General features: G+C 31.4%; 1 protein-coding gene across 1 annotated transcript in view; it reads right to left on the bottom strand.

The window, feature by feature from the left end:
* Window positions 1-15,101, bottom strand: part of LOC143255212 (xylosyltransferase oxt-like) — a 62,548-nt gene extending 47,447 nt beyond the window's left edge. The window contains exons 1-6 of the mRNA XM_076510511.1: window positions 14,867-15,101; window positions 9,860-10,036; window positions 9,431-9,616; window positions 3,496-3,719; window positions 3,231-3,442; window positions 690-986 (exon numbers count right to left, since the gene is read on the bottom strand). Of these exons, the coding sequence (XP_076366626.1) occupies window positions 690-986; window positions 3,231-3,442; window positions 3,496-3,719; window positions 9,431-9,616; window positions 9,860-9,862 (922 nt within the window). The 5' untranslated portion in view covers window positions 9,863-10,036; window positions 14,867-15,101. The remainder of the gene's footprint in view (window positions 1-689; window positions 987-3,230; window positions 3,443-3,495; window positions 3,720-9,430; window positions 9,617-9,859; window positions 10,037-14,866) is intronic.
* Between the last annotated feature and the right edge of the window lie 807 nt (window positions 15,102-15,908).

Here is a 15,908-nt window from a genome sequence, read left to right as displayed (position 1 = left end):
CCATTTACTTACCTAATTAATTATAAAAGTATGTAATAAATGCTCAACTTTTCACTTCATGTATATAATAATTTGCAGGTGTCTTACTTTACATACATTATGATTCACCAGTAATTAGCTATGGCTTTTATTCAAATGAAATGGGATTCTTTCATTCTCCAACTGCCAAAACTGTATGTTAATTTATTATTCAATTAAAACTACACTGTTGCTAGAGTTAATGGTCCTGATCAAAACTTTCAATTAATTCTTATTAAAAACTGTATAATTAATAAAAACCTTGGCTTAGTAATTTATCTGTAGAATAGAAATTCTGCTAACTAGATCTAACCAACCTGAACAAAATATAATAATTCAATACCATAAGCTATAACCACAGTGATAAGTAACAATGTTTTTGTTATAAGGTCACAAGCCTATAAAACAATGACTGGGATTGTACAATTGTTGGTTTAAATCTAATAAGTCAGTGCTGTTTATTCACAAAATCAGAAAGCATCTCAGGAGTAAAATTTAATAATTAATATTTTTAGTTAAAAAATAAATATTAATTACATTTATAATAAAATAAATGAATGATTACAATATTATTGGAATAATTATATTTGAATAACCTTAAATGCTAAATTTAAGTTGTCATAAAACTGAAGGCCTAAATCTCCTACAATATAAATTAGCAGAAACCTCACTTGGCAGACCAGTGCTATATACATTCATTGTTAAATATCCTCCACATGTAAGTGTTGTATTTTTTGGACATGCCATGTCACACTGAGATTCATCAATTTTCAAGTTTTCAGGAGGTGGTTCATTTCCACAAAAACACTCTAAACCATATTGTACCCCTGCAAATTGTAAACCTGTTTGAAAGCACTTCTGTATACACAGTGTAGGAGTGTTATGGAGAAGTTTGGTGAGTGTTCTTGAAAGAATACGTTTTTCTTTAGCGTCCTTAAAACAACCAAGATACTTTGATTTTTTTCCACCTGAGAACAAAAATATATAAAAACAAAAGAGTGCTTTGAGAAAAAAAAATTAAAGAAATAAAATAAAAATATTTGAATAAATAGTAAAATAACATGCATGTATAAAAACATAAAAGCTAAAAACCATCCATGTTCATTCTGTACAAATAACAAATAACTGTCAGGCACGAAATGAAACTATACAAGGGAAAAAAAATTATAAAATTCCCAAATCAGAAATTATCAAATGTAACTTTGGTTTTACTTCTAGTTTTTTACGTTTATAAAACAGTTCTAGAATACCCAGCTTTTCAGATCAGTTTCTGTTAAAAATATTAGAAAACAACTCGTATCAATTACAAGCAGACATTCTAGATTAAATGAACATTGAAATAACAGACATATCTGGACACTTTCAAATACTGAAACACATATGTCATGAACCCAAGATGAATGAGAAAGTAGTAAGGGTATGTAGCCACATACTTTATTCTGTAATTTTTCAATTAAATTAAATGTATGTGAGATATGCATAACATTTTGCATATTTTTAAATTTTATAAAGTAAAAGTTTACTGTCAATAGTTATTGTTTTTATATCATACAGTTTTGGAAAACATAAGTAAACACTTCACACCCAGTCTGGAGTGTTAGATGAGTTACCAAGAGCTATCTCATTTTCCAGTATTCAGGTTAAAATCAAAGAAACAAGTATACTGATAAAATGTCTAATCTGTTCACCTCAATAAATCATTCTTTACCAGAATTCCACCCCAAAAAGTATTTGTTTACAAAGATGCACACTTTAGAAAGGCTACCAGACTGTGTTGCTATTGCACGAAATAATGGAAGTGCTCGTGTTTAGGTAGGTAGTTCAGTTCGCAACCATACAGCACAAAGTATGCTTCTTTGAAACATTTGAGAAAACTGTTAGAAAATGGCTTTATACAGTCAGATACAAGATATTGCATGGCACATATGAACTACCAGTAGTGTGTTTGATGTGGGATGTTGTTCCAAGGCATGGCTATAACTCCCCATAGCCTGGAAACTGGTATGAATTCAGCCAGAATGGTAGGCAGTTAGATTCCACACATTGCAGGGAATTCAAACCTTTACTCAAAATTCAAGAAAAAGAGAAGACTAAAAAGTATTTTTTGGGAAGCAACCCACCAAACATGTCTCTCCAACTTGCAGACTGATTATTAAAACTAGATTGCATATTAGCTGATCTGAATAAAAACAAAAAATTTCTTCAATCAAGCAGTGTCATCATTTTCAAAAGAAAATGGGAATGATTAAAACAAAACATTAACGATAGTTTTATTTATTTTTTCTGGGACCAAAGTTGTCTTCACTTCTAACTGAAATTAACATTAACTTTTCATGAGGGCATTACCTGTGGTCCAGATAATTCATTAAAATTAACTTTAACACAGAATATTCCTCAAAGTTTCTAAGATAATAGCTCTGATTTAATATATGTTATTAACTTGGCATATTTCTATGCACACATGTAGTATATCTTTGTATTTTCAGAAATAATACCATATAGATTGTTGTCTGGTAATCATAACTGTTAAAATCCATTTCCAATAAAAAATACTTTAGTAAAGAGTGTGCATCATTACTAATTGCATATATTTAATAGTAACTTTGTAAATCTAAGTAATTTAATGGAATATCTAAGTTTCTCTGTTATTTCACACCAGTGAATACCAAGACAAGTGACTATGTGCTTATATCACACACATGCATGCATCAGGGAATTCTGCAGTTTGACAAAATAATACATTTGATTGTTATAAGAGTTCACACTTATTTTAAAAATCTGTGACACTGTTTTAAAAAAAATATCTTCTGGTTTGCATATAACATCCAGAAATAAAGTTTCTTTTACTAAATCCTTCATGACCACAGTCTGTTTTATCAAAAGTCCTAAATTAGTTTTCAAACCTTACAAAAAAAATCTCTTACTTGTATCTTTCATCTTCAGCTTTTCATGAATTAAATGTTTCAATCAAAAAGAGGAAACGTTATACAAAAATACCTTATCTCAAATTTTACTCCTGTGCACTTTAAAATGCCTTATCTCCTATACTCATTTACAGCAATTTTTCTAGAACTAAATAAAACACATCTATTTTACAAATTTTGTTACAATGATTATATGCTGTACAGTAGATATGCATTTTGTTAAATTACTAATGAAAACAAGCCTAACTTATAAAAACTTTTAACAGATGGTTATGAACATTCAAATACCATCAACTGGACAGTATCTTGGTAGTTGTGTAGGGTACATCTTTCCTGCTTTGATAAGGCACGTGACATTAGATATTTCTTCTTTACATTCTTGAGTTCTAGCACGATTGATAGCTGATATGGCATCTTGAGATAGTATTTCACACCAAGGCTTGAAATTAAGTTCACTGAGGTCCAATTTCACTGACTCGTTCACATTCTTTTCAATTTTCCTGGGGTGTTTATTACACCACTAGGTTCTTTAGACACTATTAAGTTATTTGACTCTAGTCCATCAGCTTTACTTTTCATAAATAATAAATTCTCTGCATTAGGAACAACAACTTTACTTTGAAGTTTCCCTTGCTCTGCTGCTTTAAGGCCATCATGCCGGTTACTGCTGTCTTTGACTGGCTTATCCCAGATGTTACTGGGTGCATCTTCATCATCTATTACATAGTCATCAAACTGTTGTGAATGAGATTGCTGCTTGGTCTGTTGATCAGTCAGCTTTAAAAATGAAATAATTTTTGGTTTACATCATTTAGTTGATGTCAAGTTCTACAAAATCAAATTTTATTAGGACTGCAGAACAAGAAAAATACAAATAACTTTTTTAATTGTTAGGTCTTCCCTTTGTGTTTTTTTTTCCTACTAAGCTGTTAAAAACAGTAAGTGAGTGAGTGTTTGGAATTAAGCACAAAGATACAAAATGGGTTATCTGTGCTCTGCCCACTATGAGTATTAAAAAACCCAGTTTCTAGCAGTGTGAGTCCATGGACATACCACTCTGTCAAAAACAGACATTGTAATATGAACATCACTATCACACCCAGTGAATTTAAAATTTAAAGGGCCATCATGAATAAATAAAAAAATCTGTACTAACACAGTATTATAATTCAACATCAAAAATGTAAAAATACTTTAATTAGCTGAACAGAGCATAACAGTAACTAACCATTAGTGAAATCAATCATGTTTAATTTATTGATTAAAACAACTTAATATTACAAATAATTTCCAAAAACATTAAAATTAAAGATTAACTATATGACTACCACCCAGCCAATAACCATCAAATTATCCATAAGTGTTTATGCAATTATTTTTGATAAAGTATATAATTTTTACAAACTTTTGCATATTATAAGTAAACTTTACAAGGCTTCCATACACAAACTATTGAGTGTTTTTTAAACTAAATATTAAAATTTTTTAATTAATAATTTCTTGGGAATTATTTTCTTTCAGAATTTTAAATATCCAACATGCAAAATATTTTGAATCTAAGATTAAAAATACTTTTCTTTACCTGAAAATTGTCAAGTTTCATTTGTATAATGGTTATAAACCTTCTAAATAACAAAAAGTTTTAAGAGAAACTTTATATTTTATCTGTTATTTTCTCTACCTTAACTCTATATGGGGTTAATAGATATGACCAACTGTGCATCCAACATCAAAAATAGGAAATAAATTCAAATTATACTTTTTTCATTGTAAAATCACTACCAGTTGTAGCAGGAAATCATAAATGTTAATTTTAAATATATTAATTATACTTTTTTCATTGTACAATCACTACCAGTTGCAACAGGAAATCATAAATGTTAATTTTAAATATATTAATTATACTTTTTTCATTGTAAAATCACTACCAGTTGCAACAGGAAATCATAAATGTTAATTTTAAATATATTAATTATACTTTTTTCATTGTAAAATCACTACAAGTTGTAACAGGAAATCATAAATGTTAATTTTAAATGTATTAATTATACTTTTTCATTGTAAAATCACTACAAGTTGCAACAGGAAATCATAAATGTTAATTTTAAATATATTAATTATATTTTTTTCATTGTAAAATCACTACCAGTTGCAACAGGAAATCATAAATGTTAATTTTAAATATATTAATTATACTTTTTTCATTGTAAAATCACTACAAGTTGTAACAGGAAATCATAAATGTTAATTTTAAATGTATTAATTATACTTTTTCATTGTAAAATCACTACAAGTTGTAACAGGAAATCATAAATGTTAATTTTAAATATATTAATTGTACTTTTTCATTGTAAAATCACTACAAGTTGTAACAGGAAATCATAAAGGTTAATTTTAAATATATTAATTCTTGTAACATTTCACATTTTTTGTTTGTTTTACTGACATTTCACCCATGTCTAGATAATAGTAGTGTCACAGAAGTTGCAATTATGTAATGCCCATGTGGTTCATTTTAGTGTATCCAATAGTCTAAAACCAGCCTTTACAAAGTGCAACTGTTTTAGCTTTGTACTACTAGTGTACCAGTGTCTTGTAAACTACATTAGTAATCTTAACTGGATTTCATACTTATTTTCTAACACAATGAATTTCTTTAAAACTGTAAACATAACACTTGTAAAATTTGAGCTTGAATTAAAACATTGGTTATGCAATCATTTTTATTATTCAGTATATAAACCTGCCTTTTTTGGGTTATGCAGGTTATATTTTATTTTTAGATATACTACTTAAAGTACAAAGTAGAAAAAATTATCTTCTCTAAAGTGAGGGTTAATTAGGTTTATGCACTTCAGGGTTCGAAATTTTCTATTTAAAGCCGGACATGTCTGTTAAAAAATCAAGTTTGACTGGCACATTCCCATCTATCACCGGACATCGTGACTGGTGGTCATATTCCTAACATATTGGACACAAATACATTGTTCCCTCAAAAACAAGCGAGGCAAAAGCTGTGTATGCACAGCCCAAAGATTTTGCTTAAAAGTGTATTCTATAATGAGTGGAAAATAACTTGCAAAATTTAAGATTTAATTTAAGACAAAAAAAAAGCAAATTTTAAAAAACGGTCATGAATGCTCACAAAATGCACTTTTTAGGTTGCCTTATCCGTGCCGTCCTGGATAGCCAAGCATTCAAAACAATCTGACCATGGCGTCTGAGAGTAAAAAAACGGGAAAGTCTCACGATCTATTTCAGTTTGGCTTCACAAGCAAGACTAATGAATCAGAAGACAATACTATGGAACCCCAAGTGAAACAACCGAAGCTTGTTGACCCAAGCCCACGTGTTAAAGCAAAAACTGTTACTGCTAGTACTGGTGCTAAGCCTATTCATCATATCCAGGATGAATGGAATAGAGGCCAACCATGGCTGGAGTATAATAATGCTACCGGACTGATGTTTTGCTCAATTTGTCAGGAATATGACCAAAGTAGTGGAAGGCAGAAGAACACCTTCATAACAGGATCTTCCAACCTGAGAGCAAGTGCTGTTAAGGAGCATGAAAACAGCAAAAGAAACACCTGATTTAACTCCCATGATGAAAGAACTGAGCAAACTTAACCAGACTGAGAAAGATCATTTGCTTGTGCTGTTCAGGACTGCCCTTTATATGGCTTTGAATGCCAAACCATTCAGCAATTTTCAAGAGCTTCTGTTGCTGCAGGGGCACAACTTTGGTATGAACTTAACAGAACATTATGCCAATGACAAACAAGCAGTTATCTTTACAAAGTATATTGCAGAAAAAATTAGAATTAATGTCAATTCTCGTCTGCACACCTCATTATTCTTTGGAATTATGACTGACGGCTCAACAGAAACTGTCAACATTGAGCAGGAGATAGTCTATGCAAGATACTTGGACAATAACTGTTACCCAGTAACCCACTTCCTGTGTCTGCAGCCAGTTGAGAAGGCTGATTCTGAACATTTGCTACAGGCACTTGGTTCAGGCAAAGGTTTCTTAATTACCTGGGATGAGAATTTTCTGGATTTATCCTGAATTCCTAATTAATAAAAATTAAAATGGACAATATTTCATGTACATTTGTGTTTTAATTCAGGTTTACCTAGTCATTCCATTATTAATATACATCAGTGAAAACTTGAGCATTTTTCAGTTGATTTAAACCAAGAAGAACCATATATTTACCACTGACAGAATTGGAGCTTAACCTAGCACAACTAGCATAATAGATAATGGAGCAATTGAATTTTCTAAAGTACAAATTTACATTTTGCTTTATAGAAAGTAACTAATATTGGGTACAAATTTTTTGTACTTGCAGCATTGTCCATATATGGCAAGTTTCCTGACTGGCTTGAATCAATTGTATGCCTGACAGCTGATGGGGCAGCTGTCAATTTTGGCACAAATAAAGGACTTGTCAACAAACTGAAGTTGCAAAAACCTTATTTGATAGGGATCCACTGTGTTAGTGACAGATTGGAACTTGCAATTAAGAAGACTATCAAGGACATCCCTTACCTTGATAGTATCCAAACCTTTTTTAAAAACCTATGGAAGTTTTATGACAATTTGCCACAGAACTGGACTGACCTCAAAGAAGCTGATCAAGCCAACAAAAGGGACAGGAACATGATGGGTGGCCTACAAAGAGTGTGCTCTGGAGTCAGAGTCTCATAACTGGCCAGCTTCAGCAGAGCATTTGTATCAAGTAAAGCTGCATGTCAAAGGGGAACGTGGACAGAAAGCTGCAAGATTATACAATAATTTGACAAGCCTTAAATTCATCCTGTACATGGACATACTCTTGGCAGTTCTGCCTGTTTCAACATCTCTTCGTCTCAAAATGCAAGACAATTCTGCTACTGTGAACAAAGAAAAGCTGGGCAATCTGAATCATAGTGAGAGATCCCAGAAAATTGTTAAAGAGCTCACAACATGTGAACAAACTGGCAAGTGGTTACATAGAGGAAAGGTGACTGCTATTAGTGGTCAGACAAGGGCCAGAGACTCAAATTGTGCCACAAAAGAGACAGTTGCTCAATCTGTGGCTAAAGAAACTGCCATCTTCATAGGTAAAATTGTCACATATCTGAATGAGAGATTTGAAGAATTTGATAAGGATTTTATTGGTGCCTTTCAAATTTTTTAACCAAGCAACTGGCCATAAAGCAAGGAAGCATTGTCATCTTATGGCCATAATGAACTCCAGACACTATTGGACCACTTTGGTGCTCTGCTAGAAGCTCAGAGTTTCAACATTGCAGCTGATATTTGCCAAGCTGACTCACACGAGACATTGCTCAAAGCCACAAGACTTGCCAAATCAGATGAGTCCCTGGCTAGTAGTGCAAATGGATTGTGGGCCCCCATGTTAAGTCAAATTACTATTGAGGACAGTAAACCTTTCCCTGGATCAACAGTGTTGGCCTTGGTATGCCTCATGCAGGTGATTTCCGTGTCATCTGCTGAACCAGAACTTGGATTTTCCCAGATGGCAGTTATTAAGGATGACTGGCAGTCAAAACTAATAAATGATTCTCTTAATGACTTGATGACAATAAAATTAGCTAAGAATAAGACCTGTGATCTTGCAAGCATAGAATTACTGTGCAAGTCTGTAGAATCCTGGTGGAAGGACAGTAAAAAAACCAGACGATTTGCAAGTCCAAATGGAACTCACACACGTAGACACAATAGAGATACTGAGTCCACATCAACTGATGTCTTAGTGTTGGATGCCTAAATCTACCAGTTTGATTGATGTGTCCTTTTTACTGGATACAAGGCTTGTTGCCACTTGCTTTGAAATAATGTTTCAGTACCAGAAATAAAATGATTTTGTTTTATATAATAATTGTCTCTACTTGATTTCTTGTTTTCGGTAATTTCCGGTGACAATTTTGAGGTGTCCTGCTAAAATTTCCAATGTCTGGCAAGTTTCACTGTCCAGCAGGACATGTATCCTGCTGAAAATTTAGAATATTTCTACCCCTGCACTTTACCAATAAAAAAAAAAAGGTTTCAGCAACTCCTCAGGTACAAAATCATATAAAACAGTTAAAAACATAAAAAGGCCAAATATATCCTATGCTTCGTATTCATATGAATTTATCTGACCAACAAATAACTAAATTAACAGGAGGCAATAAATCATCTCATAAGATATATAACTTTATAACTCCAAACAGAGAATTATAAACAGCACAAAAACTGTACAAAAATCACTAAGATTCTTTACATTACATTTGTAAAAACAAATGATAATAATACAGCTAATTTTATTTTTTCTGTCAACAAAAATAACATTATTTTTTTACATTTTAGTTTGATTGCTAATCACACAAAAAGTGTTAAGAACATGCCGGCATGTTAAAAAACTGATTTTACTTTTACTTAAATACAATGTAATTTTTAACACAACTACTGCTTTCCAAAAATAGTTTATAAATACCTGAACATTTTCTTTACTTCTATCCAATTTTCTTCTCCATTCTAAACCATCTTCCACCACTCCAAAGATGGTGTAAAAACTGTATGCCAGAAATCCTTGAACAACTAGGATAATTCCAACTACGATGAAAAACGGTCTGTACCGTCGACACCATCGTGTCTTCAACCCACTTGCTGATACTGCCATCTCCCATAATGAGTCAGAATATTAACAAAGATTAGGAAGTTCGCTTGATTCAAGGTATCAAGTGATTTTGTTAAAACTTATTATGCCCAATGGGATTTGATATACATCTCCATATTTTCTAATTTTGAAGTAAAAAAAATTATAAAATTATCATTTAATAAATCTTTCATTTATTATAATAAAACCTACTACAAATAGCATTTGAACAATATAAAAAAACACAAAAATAAATGGAAGATTAACCATGGTGTATCCAATGCCTTTAGTGTTGAACGTGAAGCTTGTTCAGAAGTTTACAGTCATTCCAGCCAGATTAGCAGCATTTCTATAATACACGCAGAGAAGTATCAATATCTTTTTCCAGGTAATCATACTGATAGTAATTCATTGCTGCATATTCCATCACCAACATGAGAATTTCTAAAATGCCAAAGAAAGAATCAAAAACAGTATTTGTGAAAATCAAGAAATACAATTATAATATTAGGTTACACAAATTATCTAATGATGTAGTCACTATAAAGAGTTTAAAACAGTATCAACAACTGGAATAGAAAATAGATAAATCACTGCAATTATTTTGGCAACAATTTCTTGAATCATGTTTAAGGTAAACAAAATGTTAGAATGGGGATTAAGCCCTTCAAGGATACTGATGACAAGGTTTATTTTGAAGAATATAAAGTAAGTTTTTTTAAATGTTCTCTTCTGTAAAAAATAGCATTATTTCTGACACTGGGTAGTTACGAAAAATACTGTGATTTACCTGAATCATGCAGATATTAACTGTTTGATAGTAAATAAAAAGATTTGGAGACTTAAAGTAAGAAAAAAACAGCAGACCCAACAAAGTTCTCTTTGGAGACTTCAAAAAGATCAAATATGTGCAAGACTCTCATTTTTGATGAGTCAATAGACAGTGAGCAAAAAAACCAGATATTTTAAGAACTGCTTATGTATCTCCTATTTTTAAAAGAAAATGATAAGAGTTGCCCTGGAAACTTAAAGATCAGTTAGTCTTAAATTTGTGGTAGAAAGTTCTAGAGAATCAGATAATGAAGCTTCACAAAGTAATTAGAAAAAGATATGAAAGAAAGTAAACATGGTTTCACCAAAGGTATAGCTTGTTTTACTAATTCATTACCTATTTCTAAGGAAAGAGTGTGGGCATGGTGCACTTAGATTTTCAAAAACTTACCAACAGGAGTTGGTGAAAAAACAAATTAAATGAAGTGTAGGATAATTAAATAAAAAAAAGAAAGAAAAAACAATAACATCAAACTGAACCCTTGTTACTACTGTAATGGAGTGCCTTGTGGGAAATGGTTTAGATAACTGATATGTTGAATCTACAGCAATAATAGTGAATTGTGCATAATTACTAAACAGCATAATGTTGAGGCACACCAAAGGGCCTGTTGGTTCATCTTAGCTGTTCCATCCTTTAAACTATACAAAAGTTATTAGAAGAAAAAACAATCAAAACCAAACATTCATATAGGTATCAAGCTTTCTCTTAAACACCTGAAGGCAATCTATTCCAAAGACCAACCACCCTGCTACAAAACTAAAACTGTCTTCGCTGAAGATGTCTCATACACTGCCACAATGTGCGTGTCCTCTGGTCCTACTATTCCCACCATAAAGTACAAGAAAAAGATAAAGCATCAATTCTCTTAACAATCTTAAACACCTGAACCAGATAACTTTTAACTTTTTTTTTCTTCCATCCAAATAACAAACTTATCTTCCACACCCATAAAGATATATATATATATTTTTTTTACAAGCCTTTTACTTGGCACCTTGTCAAATACTTTTGAAAATCCAGATACACCAAATCTACAAAGCATCTATTATCAGACTTTCCAAAACTGGTGTAACACTAATTGGTTTACCATTATTGGTACAACTTTTATCCCCCTTGAAAAAAAAAAGGAGTAACATAAGCAGATTTACAAAAAATAGTATCAAGTTGCTCACATATCCAATCATTAACCTCCTTCAAAATAAACTCTGCTCTTAACAATGAGCTCTTAGACATTTCTAGTTAGTCTGAAACTGTCGTGGTAACTACAGAATGCCTTATATCAATTTATAAAGTAAATGGACACTTGAAACATCCCTTTTAAATTAGCAAATGCAAGTTACTGCATTTTATCATTAGTCAAATCACAATTGTAATACAGATGGAATTCCATACAAATGCATGATTAAAGAAATGAGTCTTTGAACAGATGTGGATAAATCACCAAAGCCATTGCTATTGATGAAGCTGATAGAATTTTAGGTGCATTTATAGACATTCTGATTAAGAGTGAAAAGAGGTAATTACCTCTATTACAGATCACTAACTAGGCCTCACTTGTAATACTGCATATACAGTTTTGGTTCTTTACCAAAAAAAAAAGAAAAAAGGAATAACCTCTTAGAAAGAGTTTAGAGCAGGACAATTTAGTTGATTCCAATAATTCTTGAAGTCAATGTGATGTCATTATCATGTGATTTTGCCTGGTAATGTCAATGTCATCTTGACAAATGGGGCAAACAGAGTAAAGCAAGTACCATTATGACCCAAGTGTTTATAATGAAGCAGGAAGTCTTCCTGTGGCAATTTGCATAACTAATGCCACTTAAATCCATGAAAACTGAGGATCCAACAGTGATATTCCACATACACACAAAATATATACATGTCAAACTATGGTCAAGCATTAACTTCATCTTTCTTAAAAGCGACGCTTCATAATCTTAATATGGTAACTTTCTACAATAATAAAATTTCTGGTAGAAATTTGACACATTGTATCTTTGTGCTATTTTTCACAATACAGACTATAGGAAACTTCATCAGGTGTTTCATGTTTTGATATTATTAATTATTACATTATTATCAATTATGTAATTATACAATATGTTTTGAAATATTGGGGTGGTAACCAAATTGATAGTCTGCAATATAGAATTCATCCTTAAGCAATCCCTCAAATTTGAGCAATGGATCAAGAACCTATGATGAAAAAAACATTTTTATATGAATAAGGTCATCAGTATAAGGAAGGATAAGTCTCCATTTCAATCATCACAAATTCAGGCAGGGACCAAGTGTATATACATGTATGTTATGTTGTTGCTGTCAGTGTGATGTGAAACTAATTTCTACATTGAACTTTGTAAACTCTGAAGTTTACCAGACAATACAAGTTGTACTAACAACCAAAGTTTGAAATAAATATAATTCCTTGTCCTTTTCTATTTATATTTAGTGATGTGTACATTTTTTCTTTTTGTGTATGTCCAAAAATATGCAGATTGAATGAAAATGTGAGAGTATAAAAGTGTACAAGTACTGTAGAACAAAGCACAGCCAGAGAACAAACACAAGGTGTATATGAATGTTGGTGTGATGAAAAATGAGAAATCATGAAGAGAAAGAGAAAAATGAAACAGGTAAGACAACAAAAGAAATAAGAAGAAACATTATTATATTTATTGATAAAGCAATTAAAACACTGATAGGACAAATGTGGTATAAAATTTTTAATAGTAATAATTTGTTTTAAACAACTCCATGTAGTATTATATTATCAGAAGCTCAACACTTAAAGAGTAAACTGTCGACCATGTGTACAGCCAGAATAAATAAAAATATGTCTTACTATGTAGCATACCACCCAAAAAGTAAAATGATTCTGAAAAGGAAAGAAAAGAACTGGTTGATACTATTTCAGCTCAAGTTACAACATGAAATCAATACAACACTAAAGAACTGTACAAACTAGAACAGATATCACACCACACTTTATGCCTTCATCCAGGTTTAAAATTACAACAAGGGCACCTACAATCTTATATTAATGCTTGCCAGATTTTTTTTTCACAGAGTTTATCTGACATTTGCTTCATGTTCTGAATGGGTAGAGAATCTTGCAGATCATATAACACTTTTTCAGCAGTCTTAATACACACTCAACAAGAATTTGAACAGAGGATATTTGACTTGATATCAGTTTAACTGAATGCACAACAACTTTTCACCATATATGCAGGTTTGGAACAACATATCATTACAAGCACGAATAGTCATTACAAATACAAGTCTAGGCAAGGGTATGAAATGAATGGTATCTTCCCTTCATTGTGTTATTTCTTTGCCTAAGCTACTATGCAGACATTTTAATGCAGGAGGACAAAGTTGCCAGATGTTCAACCTCAAATATGTGTTATTTTATGAAGACAGGTCAAAATCTCTCAACTTACCCTTGGGATCAGATGAATGAGTTGATCTTATTAAAGTTTACAAGATTCCAGGGAACCAATAGGATAAAAGCCTATACTTTATTTTTGTTATATTCTTATCGTGTTGATAAGAGGGCATTAGTCTAATGTTTGATAAACTCAGTCCAGGTTGCAGTTAAGATGGTAGTAAGGGGTAGACTGGCTTATGAAACGAGTTTTCATCAGAAGTGTAGATTGGCACTTTAGAAAAATTCAAAATAAAAGTCAATACTTTTTTCTTTCTTAAAAGATTGGTGTACAGGGTAAATGATTATTTGCTATGTTCATGTTAATATTGGTATATTGTCTAAGAGAAAATATAATTCCTATACTCAATTACATTTCTTATGCAAGAAAATAGTTACTGCAACGTTTAATAAAAGTAATGGTGAGAGACTTAATTTGGAATAATATGTGTAGTTTGTCTTCTTACTATGGGAAGAATATCATAATGTTGCAAAGAATTTAAGAAACAGATATAGCTAGATGGCTCTTCATCTTCAGTCATTTAAGATTATAAAATTTCAGACTTTAATTTTTGATATAATCTGTAATACAACAATTAGATACTAGATTCTGGTGCTTAAAACTGAGTTATTGTTTTGATAGCTCTGTTAGTAAGGCTGAGTGATATACTTATCATGCTTATTGGTGGGCTGGGAGTATACTTCTCGTTTGATTTTCGTTATTGTATAGACTATAGATATACGAACGTAACCGGTTACTTTTACAGCAAATGGGATTTTGTTTCGAATGTTTGCTTTATGAAATTTACGTGATTATCGTTACATGATTTAAGGGGAAATGGGTCCTGTCATACCACTTTTTTTTTTCGTTACGTGTTGCTTTCTTACCATTGTAATTTTTTCAATGACACTTATCATATTCACTACCACTTGCTACTATTACTTATAGTAATACTAACTCTAATAAACTTTCTAACTTAATTTTAATTTTCTTCTAACTCCATACCTCTCACATTCCTAGATGGTGTCATACAGAACTTAATAGAAACTTTAACATTACATTTCTAGTTTAATTTCGCAACAAATATATTTATAACCAGAACATGTAATTAAAGGTTAATAATTAACATTAACTATTACTTACGAGTTAACTTTCATACATTATATTTAAAAATATGTATTCCCCATATATACCACTGTCAGAACTCACAATACTAAGAAAAGCGGACTAACACTTCTCTTACTGTGCCCTCTAATGGTAAGAAATAAATATGCTGGCGTTGAAATTAAAGATTCCTTTTTCAAATCTGTCTGTAAAGGTGTGTCCGGATTTGTTTTACCGTGTATTTTGTGAATCAAGATTGCATTGATATTCTGAGAGTTTTTTTGACGTTGTTCAAATGTTTCTTACCGATAAATTATTTCACTTGATTATTTTGTGAATTTAAACATACTGTCATTATTAAAACGTTTTAAAGTGTGAATGAAACTGGTAGTAGTATAACTCGTAAGGTAATATGATCAAAACTATTTGAAGTATTTCTCGATAAATGCAGATTGAATATTTTGTTGTTTTTTCAATATTAACAACGTAAATATTATATGACCTTTGCCAGTAATTCTGTACCTTTACGTAACTAAAGTAAATTCATTTAACAGTAACACTACATACTACGACTTATCAATGCGAGCGCTAAACGGAAATATTTTTTTAATTTTATTTTAAACTGTGGCATGAAGTAAAGTTGGCCACATGTGTAACGAGTAAGCAGTAACAATTAATAAACTGCATAATACCTATTTGGTTATTAAGCGTTGTGTGGCTTATAATACCCATTGCACTAATACAAAATAGTAATTTAGATAGGTTTTCTATAATAGTTTTTCAAAATGGGGTTCCGCGAGGAAGTTTTAGAACGTTAATATTTTTCCTAAAACTATAGAACCGAATCATAATGCGATGTACAAAAAAGTAAAATATATCTTTAATATAACACGTTTATCGCGTATTGGGCGTTTTAATATTTTATTCTGCCTAACGCCAGACG

Source organism: Tachypleus tridentatus, chromosome 7 (genome assembly GCF_004210375.1).
Source record: "Tachypleus tridentatus isolate NWPU-2018 chromosome 7, ASM421037v1, whole genome shotgun sequence".
Taxonomy (NCBI): Eukaryota; Metazoa; Arthropoda; class Merostomata; order Xiphosura; family Limulidae; genus Tachypleus; species Tachypleus tridentatus.
The sequence above is the reverse complement of the archived record's forward strand: the minus strand, read 5'-3'. Positions and strand labels throughout refer to the sequence as shown.